Source organism: Cupressus sempervirens, chromosome 10 (genome assembly GCF_028749045.1).
Source record: "Cupressus sempervirens isolate cs-2001-9-10 chromosome 10, ASM2874904v1, whole genome shotgun sequence".
NCBI classification, from domain to species: Eukaryota; Viridiplantae; Streptophyta; class Pinopsida; order Cupressales; family Cupressaceae; genus Cupressus; species Cupressus sempervirens.
Window position 1 is genome coordinate 573,109,925 of NC_143127.1, and position 15,345 is coordinate 573,125,269.

The following is a 15,345-nucleotide window of genomic DNA, read 5'->3' on the forward strand; positions in this document are numbered from 1 at the left end:
ATAGTAGTTGACCGCCTCACTAAATATGCACATTTCATTGCATTATCACATCCTTCTACAACAAATATAGTGGCAAAAGTTTTCTTGGAGAATATCCAAAAGCTGCATGGTACACCTAAGGTTATTGTTAGTGATCGTGACCCTATCTTTACTAGTCACTTTTGGAAAGATTTATTCTCATGTTTGGGTACTCAATTGGCTCATAGTTCTTCATACCATCCTCAATTAGATGAGCAAACTGAGGATTTTAATAAATGTTTGGAAGGATATCTACGTTGTTTCACTTTAGAAAAACAATCTCAATGGGTAGATTGGCTACCTATTGCAGAATGGTGGTACAATACTTCTTTTCATAGCTCATAAAAAATGTCTCCATTTTTGGCACTTTATGGATACCATCCTCCTTCAATCACATCATCATTAAAGGTATCACCAAGAGTTCAGGCAGTAGAGGACCACTTCATCAACAACAGGTACTTTCAGGACTCAAGGACAATTTAGCTATGGCACAAAATCAAATGAAACAAGCAGACAAACATTGTAGTGAAAGAAATTTTTAAGTTGGAGACTAGGTTTAATTGAGATTGCAACCTTATAAACAAATCTCAATGAAGCAACAAAAAAAGAATAATAAGTTGTCTCCAAGATATTATGGACCATACCAAATCATGCAAAAGATTGTTAGTGTTGCCTACAAGCTTGAGTTGCCACCAACAATAAAGATACATTCAAGTTTTCATGTTTCTTGTTTGAAGAAGTTAATTAGGCAGAATATTCCTATTCAAACAGTACTACTAGAGTTTGATGAAGAAGGAAGAATAATTTTGGAACCAGAGTGCATTCTTCAAACATGCATGAAGAAGCTAAGGAATAGAAAACTCACTTAGTATCTCATCCAATGGAAGAACTTACTAGTTGAAGATGCCACATGGGAGGATGAGGAGTCCATTCAAAAGAATCCACACTTGGTTAGCATTGAGGATAATACTTCTTTCAAGAGAGGGGGCATGCTATGCCCTTAATCTTGGTGTATATAGGGTTATGAATAGTCAACTTGTGGATATCATAATTCTTAAGTCACGTTATCATTATTATATTATTATTTCGGTAGGTAGGTCGGCCTAGGTTTTATGTAGGGTTGTGTCTATTCAACCTAAGCATAATTAGGTATATATAGGAGGTTGTGAGTCTTATTTCAAGATATATTGTGCAGTGTGTTCTCATTAGAGATATTTGGAGGTTGCCCCCTCGAAGTGGTCTATTACTCTTAGTTATTATCAAATATTTATATAATATCTTATACTATTTCTTCTATTGTGCAAGTTATTTCATTACAAAATGCAACTTGTAATGAGTGATAAACAATTTGGGAAAAAGATTTAATACCCAAGAACTTACCTTGGAACGAAAACGTTGAGATTTAATGAAGAAAAATGGCCAAAAATGGGTCATTTTTTGTCATCTACCCTCTCTAGTCTGACTAGCAGAGTCATGAGAGTTGGCCTATTATTGGAGTCTCGTAGGCTAGCAGTGGTCAATAGAGACTCATACTAGATACTCAGTAACCTGAGATGGTTCTAAAGTCAGTTTAAGAGTAGTCGGGGTAGTTCCTTAATTTTAGGGAATTTTCCTAAAATTTAGGAGGTTGTGGCCGTGATCAGATTTGAGGCTCCTTAGTACCAGTATACAGTTTTAGTTTCAAGGTGACAAGGTATATTCCCTAGTTTCTAGGAGCATCCAGTCAATTTGAGAACAGTCGGGGCAGTTCCTTAATTTTTGGGATTTTTCCTAAAATTTAGGAGGTTGTGATCGTGATTAGATTTGAGGCTCCTTAGGACCAGTATACGGTTTTAGTTTTATGGTGACAAGGTATATTCCCTAGTTTCTAGTAGCATCCCTAGTTTTTTGGGATAGGACTACCGGTTGGCTCACATTGCCTGACATCAATCACAGGTAGGTGACAGGAATTGTTCACTGATTATTTGGTTCGTTTGGCTTTCCAGTTGAATAAAATGAAATATTTTTAATATTTCCTCAGTTTGTGTTTAAATAAATTAAAATAAAGCTATTTATATAGCTAATTGGAGTAATAAGGGGACTTTGGCTCCATCTAGTCAGGTAGGGCTATGTGTTATAGCTTGTTGGAAAGGTCTTGAATTATTATAACTTATTTTCATCATCCGAAGACTTTCGAGCACATAGAGTTATGTTATTTGAGGAAAGAGGTGTTTTTCCTATACATAAAGGTCTTTTAATCGAGAAGATGTCATTTTATAATAAAGGGAAAGGCATATTCTCCCTTTAGGGTTTGATTGGCTTTAAGAGGGAGATAAAAGGAGATGTTGGCTCATTCTTTCATTATCTTTTACATCTTCATTCTTGGTATTTGCGATTTTTTTCTGAGGAGCGATTCTAGAGGTCTGGGACGCAAACCCTAGAGCCTGGCTATTGGGATGCAAACCCCAATAGATGGTTTCAGCAGCATTCTACAGTATTGTTTTAGCAGTTGACAAAGATTGTTAAGTTTAGTGTTTGGGGGTGCTTGTGCATTGCACATTGAGGGTCTTGTTTGGTACATTGGGATCTTCTTGTTGCCTTGGCATGATTGTAGCAGCCGTATGGTTGCCTTTTAGTTGGCATGTGATTTTTTGGTTGGCTTACGCTAGCCATCTCTACCCTTTTGGTGTGTGGCTAGTCCATTCTTGCAGTTGGCATCATCATTTCTTGTTTGTAAAAACCTTTGTTAGCATACTGATTACATATCTTGCCTGGTACGTTTTGTAGCTATTCTGGTTGACTGAATATTATATTATTTGTTGTTGTTGTTAATTATTATTTTACTTATATCTAAAAAATACAAAAAAGAAGAAACAATCTTTCTACAACTTTTGTCTAATTCTCTAAGACCACAAGGAAAGCACAGGAAAATCTATTATTTTAATTAAAATTTACTGATGTTCAGTGAAAGGATCTATTGATGCGAGTTTTGTATCACTTACATAACATATTAGGATTTCAATATTCAATATAGGATATCAAACATACAACTCCTCTCTTGAAAAGTTAATGCTCATGAGACATGAGTATAACTCCAATGTTCCTTACTCTTGTGGATACTCGCTCAGTTTTATCGATGTGATTTGCTGATAATCACGTAGGCGGCCTTACGCTATTCATTCAAAGATGACTTGGACTTTGGCGGAATGAAGGTGATGGTGACTCGGTTTGTGAAATGTGTGGAGGTAGATAATGTTGATGGTGGTGATGATGAAGGGTGTGTTTGCCGATGATGATGTTGATGGGAAAGCGATGGTCGTGGAAGGTGAATGGATGTGTTCTAATGCTTGACCTACTCCTTCTAACTTCCCTCTCTAAGCTTCAATTACCCAACTACTCACTACTCTACTCCTACTCCTCTGAATGGAAGGTTAGCAAATGAACGGGGATCGAACCTAATGAAAGCTGACCAGCGGCCTCACTTCCATAGGTGCAATGATTCAAAGGAATAATAGACTAGTTTACCACACTAGGCTTCCCAACCAGCCGCTAGGATGCTAGTGGTCTAGTATTGATCCCTATCAAACATTTACCAATGCTACCAGACAACTATCCACCTACTTTACTTTCACTTGAACAACTTAAACAACTTGAAATGAAATCTAACTAAGTGGAAGTAGAAAACATGCAATAACACCCAATGTTCTTGATCAACATGCCAATCGCAACAATGAAAAAGAGAGCATTTTGGTATTATCTTTGCAACAATTTCTCCAACACTTTACAAATGAGAGCAAATGGCCTTTTATAGGGGCCAAAAATACAACGGACGGTGGAGATCAAAACAAGATCAACGATCCAAATTGGATCTTCAAAAACCTAATTAGGGTTGCCACCCATCAGCCAATGAGAAGCTGCCACCTCATCAATGAACCAATGAAAAAAGTGCAAAAAGTGGCAACCAATGAGAAGGCACCAAAATGGTGGTCAATTAGAAATAGACACTTGTCCTATTCTAGAAGAAAGGGAAATTGCCACTTGGGCTTACATCAAATGATCTTCTAATATAAATCTTCCTTTTTCTTTCATTTTCTTAGCTAAGGCAATGAACTTAGCTAGCCTTTCATTAACTTCTCCCATAGGAGGACAGGGTGTGTGCTTTGCCTTGAGTTTTGCTGAATTTGCCACGCCACTTGCTGCTTGTAGTATCCTTTCGTGATCCTTCTCATATTCTTTCTCAAATCCAATAAAAGCATTGAGAGAGGAAAGGATGCCCAAATGTTTTTTCTTGATAGCAACCTTTCCCAACTCATCCAACTTCGATCTAAAATCTGTCTTGTTGAAATTTTCTTTGCCAAGGGGGATTGTCCTTCCTTCAGTCTGTCCCTCATCTATATCATGTCCACTGTACAGGTATTGGTGTTGTTTATTCACTTCATTTTCGAGAAGAAGGAATTTTTGGGCATCATATCCTCTTTGTCTTTCTTAGTGTTCACTCGCTTGGGATTCTTACTTGCACTATCATCCTCCATGCTCGTCACCCTATTACGGGATGGTAGAGTGGTGGACCAAAAGGCAAGAAGAACCAAGCGGAGCAATCCTTAAACTAGAACAAAAGATAGATGTCAGCTTAAGCACTACTTGCAACTCTAGATGATGAAAATTCACCTTAACCAGTAAACTTACAGCGACTTTTCAGAACCTAGGATATGACTTTCAAGAAGTTCAAATCCCTTTGCAAATTAGAAATTTATCATGCAATTCACCTCCAAATAAAATTTCCCAACTTAGGGAAAAAATCGCAACCACTTGCAAAAATCAGAATTTTATCTCCCACAAATTTCGGCTCTCACAAAATTCAGCCTCCACGAATTTCGGCTCCCACAAATTTCGCCCTCCACAAAATTCGCCAAGCAAGAAAAGTGCAGATCTGCTCTTGCAAAATCACCAACGCCTTGAGAAGGAGAAGTGAGAAGTGAGGAAGAAATGGGAGAGAGGCCTCCTCTTATACCCAACTTTCTTCTTGGACCTTGGGAGAAAGAAAAACAAATAATTAATGCAAAATTATGGCCCACAATTAAATACTTAACCAAAATTAATTTTGCTATGATGAAAATTAACTTTTAAAATTGCCAATTAGTTCTAAATTGCAAAAAGAAATTAAATGGTGCCTTAGAGATGTTAAATATTTTCATTTAATGAGGATTTAGTAATTAATACGTCATTAAAATAGGATTTTGGCTAACCAAAAGCCATTTTTCAATATTAAATTACCAATTTCATTAAACGCAAAAAGTTTTCAAGACAATTTTAATCTATTAAAATCATTTTTTTGCAATTTCTTACCCAAATCGATTTTGCTATGCGAATAAATTTATTTATTTATTTATTTATTTTGACAAAAATAAAATAAAATTTCTTCTAAAGCCAAAAATCAATTTTTGCAATTTTATTTCACCATCACAAGAATTAATCTTTTTCACCAAAAATAATCAAGATTTTCCAAAAGACCAAATTTAACAAAATTTTCATTTTTGAAAATTATCCAAATTTTTAAAAGAAAAATGTCTAAGTACAAAATTTACAATTTTATACTACCAAGTGTTGCTCTTTAAAATTTGTTCGGCTCAAGGATGAAATTGGTGGCTTTAGAAAATCAAGTTGAAACCGGGTGAAAATAAATCTAACCTTCTCTCCATTGGCCCTAAAGGTGTCCAAGGCTCAAAATTTTCAAAACTCAAAATTGTTGGACAATCCAAAAATTTGCCAAGGCGATTAGAAAAAAGGGGGTCCCCAAAATTTTTGGGGCGATGGTGTGAAATCTTCACAACAGGATCCTTTTGGGATCTTTCAATGGTATCAGAGCTTGAATCCTGCTAGCCTATAGGGTTTTAATGAAATTATCACAACGGGTTACAAAAAAGGGTTTAATAAATCATTTCAGCATTTGGCATCTATTTTTATATATGTTCTATGCATCCCAGTGGAGAAATACATAGGTTTTACGAGCGCAGGAGAAACTAGTGGCAAGTAGAGGCCACTAGAGACGCAAACACACCAGATATGGGTGAGGCACAGGGTGCTACTGGTGACGGCATGCCTACAGAGGCAGAGGAGAAAGAGTTCATGAGAACTCTGATTGTTTCGCAACCCAAGATAGTCTAGACATTGGACAGATTACAGAAGACCCTGGAGCAGATTGAATTGGATAGACGTGGAGGTAGACAAGAAAGACAGTGAAGGAGCAGGTCAGTTTCCATTGCAAGAAGCTAGTGTAGTCATTAATCCCATGTCTCAGCAGAGAGCTCCCTTCATTCCCATAGGCAGGAACGTCCATGTATTCTTGTTGTAGATAGACCATTATTGCCTTAGTTTGGGCAAGTTGAGCAGCCAGCATAGGTGGAGCCACCTGAGGTTGGATTCTAGGATTCAGTCATGGCAACTACAGCTGAGTGGAGAGTCCTATCCCCAAAGGTTAGAGATTTTTTCCTTTTCCATAGTATTGTGCACAATGTAGGGATAACACCAAGTTTAGAGGAAGCAGGGGCTGCAAATCACAGCAGAACAATGACCTCAGTAGAGCCTTTGGGAAGATCACATTGACTACTTATGATGGCACGGGTGATATGAGTGCACAAGCTTGGGTGCACAAGTTGGATATCTATTTATCATTCAAACCTATGCCTTAGAGAGGCTATAGAGTTTGCGGTTTTGCATTTAGATGGGGTTGCCTATGATTGGTGGCACCATGGATTGGTCACCCAGGATCACGCCAAGTTCACTCCTATGTTGAATTCACTGAGCAGCTCATTGCTAGGTTTGATTGTAAAGACACAAAGCTTTACTATCGGGAGTTAGCACACATTAGGCAGATAGGGAACATGGAGTCTTTTGTGAATGAGTTCCAGCGTATTACAGTCATGGTTCAAGACATGTCTCATAGTCTCAACTAGTGTTTATTCGATCACTGTATTGCAGTCCAAATCTGAAGAGATATAATCATTTATTGATTTCGATGGTCGTATCTCTTGTTTGGATCCTTATCTTATATTTGCTCCAAGGGACACAATCATAGATGGTCAAGTCTATTCACCATATGTCTCTTCATGAAAAGACACGATTAGATATTAAAGAGCATTTGTTAAGAATGCGATCCTAATCAGGTGTGATTAGGTTAACTAATCACCTGCAAACTTCGATCTGGAATAAACAATCATAACCAAGATTTGTTTGCTTGATCAAACATGATCCAAGAGTATGAATGCTTCAGAATTTATACTTAGTTTGGTGATGATAATCTGGTCAATTTCAAGAGCTATTTCGCTAATGGCAATAAGAATTTTGATTATGTATGCATGTATACCAGTTCAAATGATGAACTGGTATACATACATGCACATATGTGTACAGATTTATCAGAACAATCCTTGAATTCTGACCAGCGTTACCATATCCTTAACAATGCATAACTCAACTCTGCAGTTACTTTTCACCATTCATAACTCTCCTCATTCACTTTTTGAAACTCATAACCTGGTTATGAGTTGTGAATTTTGATTTCACAATATTTGACTTTTCAAAGTCATGACCTCATTTTATTTATTTTAGTTTTAGAAGTGAATTTAATTAGATTTTATTTCTAATTTTAGTTTTACTTCTTTTCCTCCCTTTAAGAGATGTTATCGCAACTTTTGACTAGGAATGAATTTGGACTTGAAGTTATAACCAAGCATCAAAGGGAAGTGGTTGACCACAATGCAAAAGAATTTATTTATGACTGAGTTTTTAACAATCAAATTTAAATGATTTTTGAATGTAAGATTTTGTAGGTATAAGCATTAAAATACCACAAGTATGAAGTGGATTGTCACAAAATAGGTCACATGACTCAAAACAATCTGGCCTTGGAGATGATCTTAAAATTAAAACCACATTATTGAATATCTTGAAGCTTTTGGCATGTACACATTGCAAACCAGCCAGGCATTAGATTCAATGAAATGTTATAAAATTTGGTTACTTGAAAATGGTGGTTACACGTCTATCTTTGCACAGGTGCATGGTCATCTATGACAACAGAAATCATAAGATTGGACATGATTATTCTTGATCACAAGCCACCTAAAACTACGGCCTTCTCCTTTTACCAATCATGAGATTTCTAATTCACAGCACTTTAGATTGGTTAACTATGTAAATTTTGAGCATCAATGTACTCATTTGAGGTCTGTTTGTTAAATATCTTTGATATTTGAGGTTGGTATAGTTATAAAGATCTTACATGTTGATAAGTTTCAAATAATAACCCCTCAGAATTTGAAGATGCAACTCCACAAAAAGAATTGTTTTGTAGTCAGTGATATGCTAGTAACTGTATTTATTACATTTAGCAAGGTTTGGTCATTCTTCATGCATGCTACAAAACATTCATTTTTTGTTTGGCAAAATATGAAAATTATGGCTTTGTTATTGAAATATTAAATATTGCACTATTTGTAAGATTTAAAACAGAACTTATATTTCCACTGTTCCAGTTTTCATTCAAATGGCTTTTAAAACAAAAAATTAAATAAAAAAAGGGTTTTTCCTCATTATGTATTTTTTATTTGTGCTTTTAAAGTTTGGGCTGCTGGAAGGTGTCTAGCTATCCCCTAGCCTTTCCAATTATTGTGCTGACGAGATGTTTCATACACATCCACAAAAATTTTCCAGTGGTGAGCATGGAATCAGAAGATACAGAGGAAGCATCTTGGGGGCACAAATTACATATTTAGAATATAGATATAAAAAATCTCGTTTGTGCTTGGAGGAACTCTTGCAGTCCTGTACTCGTAACCAAGTACACAAGGATAGGGTAGTATTTGTTTATTTGCATTGCATTCCAAAACTTCAGAGAATATTTTCTGTATACTAAACGAAGCTGCAAATCTAAACTAGGTTCCAGTTGATTCTTCTTTTACAACAGAGCTTCCCCTCCAATTCAAAGAAAGGCTTTTCCTTACATGTTGTTCCATTTTCTATTGCCCTGAAAGGGCAAATTAAAATGCTGAGAATGTGGAAAGTTTTAGATACATCTTTTGGGAGACACGGCCAGCTCAACTCCCTATATCTATAACCCTTGCATCAATGAATTGCTCCGTTTCCACCACAATTTTTAAGTCACCATTGAACTTTGCTAGTTGGCATTCCTCTTGCAACATTGTAAAATTCCTCTCAATTTTCAACCACAAATGTTCACCTTTGTCCAATGTTCATTTTGTCAAACAGTTTGCAGGTTTCTGAAAAGGTTTATTTGCAGATTTATGTGTTTCCAGTTTGCATTGATTTCCTACAGCATCCAAGGTGCATGGCACTCGTAAACAAAAACAAATTACAATATTTTATCCAACTGAAAATTAAAATATTTCCAATGAGATCTGATGATGAAAATCAAATTAGAACTATTTGAACAATATTCTGCTACAGAATTATATATATGGCTTTTTTATTGATTTCCGACCTCCAAATTGGCCTCCAAAGTTTTATTGATAGCACCAAACTGTCTGTGGCCTGTATCGCTGCCCAAAGTGTGCAGGTCACTGTTCATCCCTTTTCCTGTGATGTTTTTCACTTGTTGATGTTATTTTCTTGCAACTTTGCTAACAATCCACAACACAAATAGATAAGATATAGCTCTACTTAAGGATAATTTGCTAGTATAGGTCATGTGTTTCTCAGCACTTGTTGGATCAATCCAGCATAAACATAGTCTGCTTGCACTACAGTTTTGCAAATTGTTTAAGAATTCATGTCGGTGGTAGTATGTGTTGGAGGATTGAGTTAAAAGATGCAATTGATATAAGCATTTGGGTGGAATTATTAACATTTGAAAAGGATTTCATATTGTTTGGAAATCACTGAATCAGTCGTAGTTATTATATTTATGTCTTAGATTAAAGACTTTAAAGTTGTTCAAATAAGCATATAACTAATGGCCAAAAAGGATTTCTTAGGAGATCCATATTAATAAGGTTTTTTATGGATACCTATGAAGACTGTGGAGCACTTTGAAACCCTAACTTTCGATCGATTTAGCCAAAGAGAAGGAAAAAAAATCCAAATGTCAATAAAGACCATCAGACTGTCTAATAAAAACCTTAGATATGGTAGAAAATACTAACAAATATCTAATGGTCTTTATTGTTAACACTTTTTTCCTTTGAATTTACTAGTGCGCTCTTTAATGTCAGCTAGCTTAGATTATAGTACCATTTTTCTTCATAACAGCTGTCAGAGTTTGTTTAATACAATTCTAAGCATAAAAGAGGGAAAAGGCATACGCACTCTTGGTGATATTTTGTAAGCTCAGTAAAATCCTTGGATGTTTCAACACGTTCTTGTAAGAGATTCCACTGAGATTCAATTACATCAACCTGCCATCATCAAACTGATTATTCTCATTAGGTACATATTCCTTCATTGCAGAGTGGTAGATTCATTCTCTTTCGAATGAAAAAGACATAATCCATATATAAATGAACATGACATGCAGGGAAACCAACAAATAAACAATTAACATGTTCTTCATATTCTGAAAATAAAAAAATAATAAGAGATAGCATCTATTACAATTGATTTGATCAATACATACACCCAGTATATTTAAGAAATAGTAGACTATTAGATGACAAATAAAACAGAACAATATAGGTACAGTATGCACTATGAATTTACAAGAATCGGTAAACACTGTATTCACAAATTGTTGCCTACCAGACAACGTAGTAGCTATTGCAATTCCCAATTCATCTGAAACACCTCAAAGCTTGTTGAGCTCAATTATATTAATGCAAATTTTTAGGCCTCTTCAAAAACTCACACTCCCACACCTTTTCTTGGCCAAAGGAGGAAGTGTGCATTCAGTCTAGTGATGCTACCGAACCATTTTGTGCCACAAATGTTGAACTTCCATTTCCTTGTGCCACCACCCGATGGCTTTGGGGCTGTTATCCTTGTTGCAAACTGCATGAGAGGAGATTTAAGATCATAAGTGCCCCTAGCCCACTTTTTCAAAAGTGTGGAGGAGCAATTAGTATATGGTGGATCAGGTGGTGCACTATCTATAGAACTAGTTTTCCCTTGTCGATCTGACTTGTAGTGCCTGCCCCTAGTTTGCATTTTGCTATCATTGCCGAACTCTTTTAGGCCAGTTTTATGCTTGATGATTAGTAACATTGTTTTGAGATTATCAAATATTGTTTCACATTTAGTTGATTTATGATGAGATTACTTGGTACTCTATACTTCATGTATGCATGATGATTATTACAGTGTTTTCAGTTATTGATGTTGATTAGTTAGATGGATTATCATATGTGTTTTCTTATAGATACTTACCCCATACTGTATGTGTATGGTGTGCATGTATGTTTTCTTTATGTATGGCGTTTCTGATATGGTTAAGGTAGTTGTAGTCACCTGCTAGTCGGGATCTACATGATGCACCACTCCTTGCCATTGCCTGTTTAGTTTAGAATATTGTGTTTGTACATGCGTGGATCTTATGCAGATTGTAGGTACTGGGTATTGACTTCCCTGAATTGCTAGAATGAGCATACCCTATCGCATTATCTCAATGGTAAGAGAGGGGAGATAAATTCTCAAGTCCAAATCCTAAACCTTTAAGCCATTTGTCCTCGAAAATTAGGACAAGTATTTGAGTTGTTTACCTTCCAAAAGTGTCGGATGACGTTAATTCGTGATTATAACTTTTTAGTTTGATCTTATATGTGTTTTTCTATCATGGGTTTTCATATTTTGTTTTATGAGTCTTTGGTGATTTTTCTATTAATTAAGTCAAATTAAATGATTAAATTTAATGGAAAATTATTATGATATTTTAATATTTAATCATATTTAATTAATTAATTTTAAAAGATAAGTTTTATTTTAGAACGCGATAATACTTATTTAATTTAATAATAATATATTTAGAGTTTATTTTTAAATAAATCCTAAATAGTATTATTATTTAAGTTAATAAATATTTTATCAATTAACATTTCGAAAATAAATTAAAAAGTGAAAAAGATATTAATTTATTAAAAGTTTCAAAATTTCATAATGCGTGCATGAGATTAAAATTTAATAAATTAATTGAAAAGAGAAGTCAAGTGAAAATTAAATAAAGTTATTTTATAATTCAATAAACGTGCATGGAAAAGATAAAGAAAAGATAATCAAGAGTTAAAGGGTTTTGGGAAGGAACCACGAATTTTGAAGGGGAAAGAATTTCGGAAAAGAGAAGGTTTTGAGAGGAGAAATTTCTCTTACAATCTTTTTGGGCGTAGCAATTAGCATCAGAGTCTAGGTAGATGCTTGTGATTATTCGCACAATTTATTATGCTTTTTCCTTTCCTATCTTCTTCGTGACTGCGAATTGTAAATCTGAATTTCTTTGTGATGAACTCGTGAATATTTCAATATTGTAAATTATTGAATGCATGTCAATATCTTTTGTATACGTGGAGGTTTAAAATATAGTAAAACAAATCTCGTTTTGTAGATTTGGGGTCTCAATTTTATTTTGGAAGGGTTTGAAATGATATGGAAATTTTATATTGAAAAGTTGATTGGTTCACTGAATTTTCCCTATCAGAGTTTGGTTGTAATTCTGTTAAAAATAAAAATATTTTAAATAAATTTTAAATAGGGGGTTATTGTTTTTTTAAAATTTGTATTATTATAAAATTTTATAAAATAAAATTTATTAAAAAAAAATGATTTGAAAAATATATAATATAAAGTTTTTTTTGGTGGGCAGGGCCACCAACCCTCCAACCATCATCCTTTTCTTTTAAAAATGGCACCCAGTGCTGTTGCGCGTAACAACATTGCTGTATGCAGCAGCAGTACAAAGTACTTCTGTCTGCGACAGCAAGGCTGCTACGACAGCAACCTTTGAGGCTGGCCGTGCGAACCTTAAACGCCTATTAGTATATGTGTTTTTTTTCTAAATTTTGTTTATAATTTTTATTAAAATTTAATTAGCATTTTATTAATAAGTTTTTTATTATTAATTATTAATTTAATTAATTAAGGCAAGAGCCTATAGCACAATGGTAAATTGTGAGCCTCTTAATTGGGAGGTCTTGGATTCAAATCTACTCGAGATTAACTAATAATTGAAATAATTAATCACACCAAATAATAATAATTAACCTTGGCTTCAGCCTCTTACCAATAAAAAAAAATTAATTATTAAGTAATTAATAATATATTAATATAGTTTATTTTATAATTTTAGTTGTTTTTAATTAAATAAAGTTTAATTTTATTTTTTTATGAATGATAAATATCATGGAGTAAAGTTTTAAATTTATTTATCATTATTTTTGGTTATCTCATAAGATAAGGGAGATTGTGCAAATTGTTCAAATACAAGAAATGGGTTAAATAGTAAGGGTTAAAGTGTTAATTTTATATACTTGAAAACTTATAGTAAATAAAAAATTGAAACCCTACTATTAACTCAAACTATGTGCTTTCAAAATTAAACCAAACTGTGAGGCTATTTTGTTTTCCTTTTGTTGTCTATGCTTTGGGGTTTCGGGGTTTGACCTAGCTTTGACCAGTCTTAGGATGTTACCAGAGGCTTGGGAGTTTTGCGATTGTGATGTTATGATGTTTGATTTCAATCTTTTAAACCCAACCATGGTAATGTGTTTGGTATGCTCTATGATGTATGTTGATAAATTGATTGTTATTGCTTTCCAGTGTTCTTGTGTAACACTAAGGTGAATGTATGACCTACTTGACTTAACCATTTTGGAGTCTTCGATCAGTTATATTTGAATTTCTTTCTAGCCGCTTTTATAGGATTGAGGTGTTTGTTATGATTTTTTATTGGTGATGTCATGTTATGATATATTTGACTTGACCATTTTGAGTCTTCGATCAGTATTTTTGGGATGCTTTCTAGTTGCTTGTAGAGAACTGATGTGTTATTGTGAATTATCTTTTGATGCTTTCTAGTCACTTGTATAGGACTGAGGTGTTTTACTATGATTATTTGATTTGTGCTTTTATGAGCCTAGGGTAGGTTATCTATATGTAATGTCAGGAAGTGGTTTGCAATGGAGGCCAGGGCCCTAAGTGGTTCCCAGGGTAACCCATTATAAGTTGTTTAATAAGTGAAAACACTACACTAAATGGGAATAAAATGAAACTAATAAGAGTCTTTGTATGTTCTCGCCCATGCCTCAAGTGCTACTACAGATTAGGATGGGAGTAGAGAGAACGCTTGGTTGCAATCTTGCATCCGTAGTATGCCTTGTCAGTACGAGATGATACTAGTGGCCGCATAGGGACCACTAGGGGGTCGAGGTCCTAAGAGATTGCCAGAGTAACTCTAGCATGATTCATGACACTTGCCCACTTGCATAGTAGGTTTCCTACGTGTCTTTGTTTGCCTCTGGGTTTAGATGTCGATTTATCTTGGTACCTTTGAGTTAGATTACTTTTAGGCTTTCCTGGACTTAGAGAGTACTTTTGATATTTGGATTGATATCTTGTTTGGGACTTGAGACTATCTCCTTAGCGCGGTGGGAGTGGACCTTTTTGGGTTACCACACGGACAGGTGGTAGTGCTTTTTACTCTTACCATTGAGATCCGTCCGTTGCTACCGTGGCTGGAGTTTCTTTATCTACATTTCCTTTTATTCTATCTTCGTATCATTATGATGGATGGTTTCTTTTATTGTATTGTACTTTGTATCATGGATCTGAGAAGGATAATGTAATTCTATTTTTATAAATGTATATTCTTTTGGCCTTTCATACCTTGTGACATGTATAGTGGATGATTGAGCATTCTGAATTTTATTGCCAAGTGGCATTCAGAACAAATGTATATTATTTAAATGGACATTGGACTTTTAATTATTCTTTCATATGAATGTGGTATTTGTTAGACTTAGTATTAATTAAATTTAAATGTGATTCAATGTTGTGGGATCCTTAAAGGGATGTGACTTGTTATGTATGCTTATAGATGATTGTATGTTATTGCTTCCGCTACTTTATGTTTGATGTGTACGTTATTCTTTCTTGTTTAAAAAAAAAATGTTTGGCAAACTTAGTAAATCTTTAGGTTAATGCTTTTGGATCCCTTGGCGGGGCATTACATGGCCCACGTTCACCCCCTCATTGGTGTCATCATCATGCTCAGATTTGCAATCTGATTGGCTGTTAGTGCCACTATGAGAATGAGTTTCCATCTCATCATCACTTGTTTCATGACTATGGGACCTCATTTTGACACTGCATTTCACCAAGTGAAAAAAAAAACACATGGTTTCAGCCTATGCC

General features: G+C 34.8%; 1 protein-coding gene across 2 annotated transcripts in view; it reads right to left on the reverse strand.

The window, feature by feature from the left end:
• GCP4 (GAMMA-TUBULIN COMPLEX PROTEIN 4) overlaps positions 1-15,345 on the reverse strand; it is a 220,743-nt gene that overhangs the window by 10,822 nt on the left and 194,576 nt on the right. Inside the window, exon 13 of one of the 2 annotated variants that reach the window (XR_016356680.1) lies at positions 10,321-10,423. Coding sequence is in view for 1 of the 2 variants with exons in the window: in XM_089803100.1 (XP_089659226.1) it covers positions 10,321-10,409 (89 nt within the window). In the remaining variant the exon portion in view is untranslated. The remainder of the gene's footprint in view (positions 1-10,320; positions 10,424-15,345) is intronic. The other variant, XM_089803100.1, reaches the window with a different exon arrangement.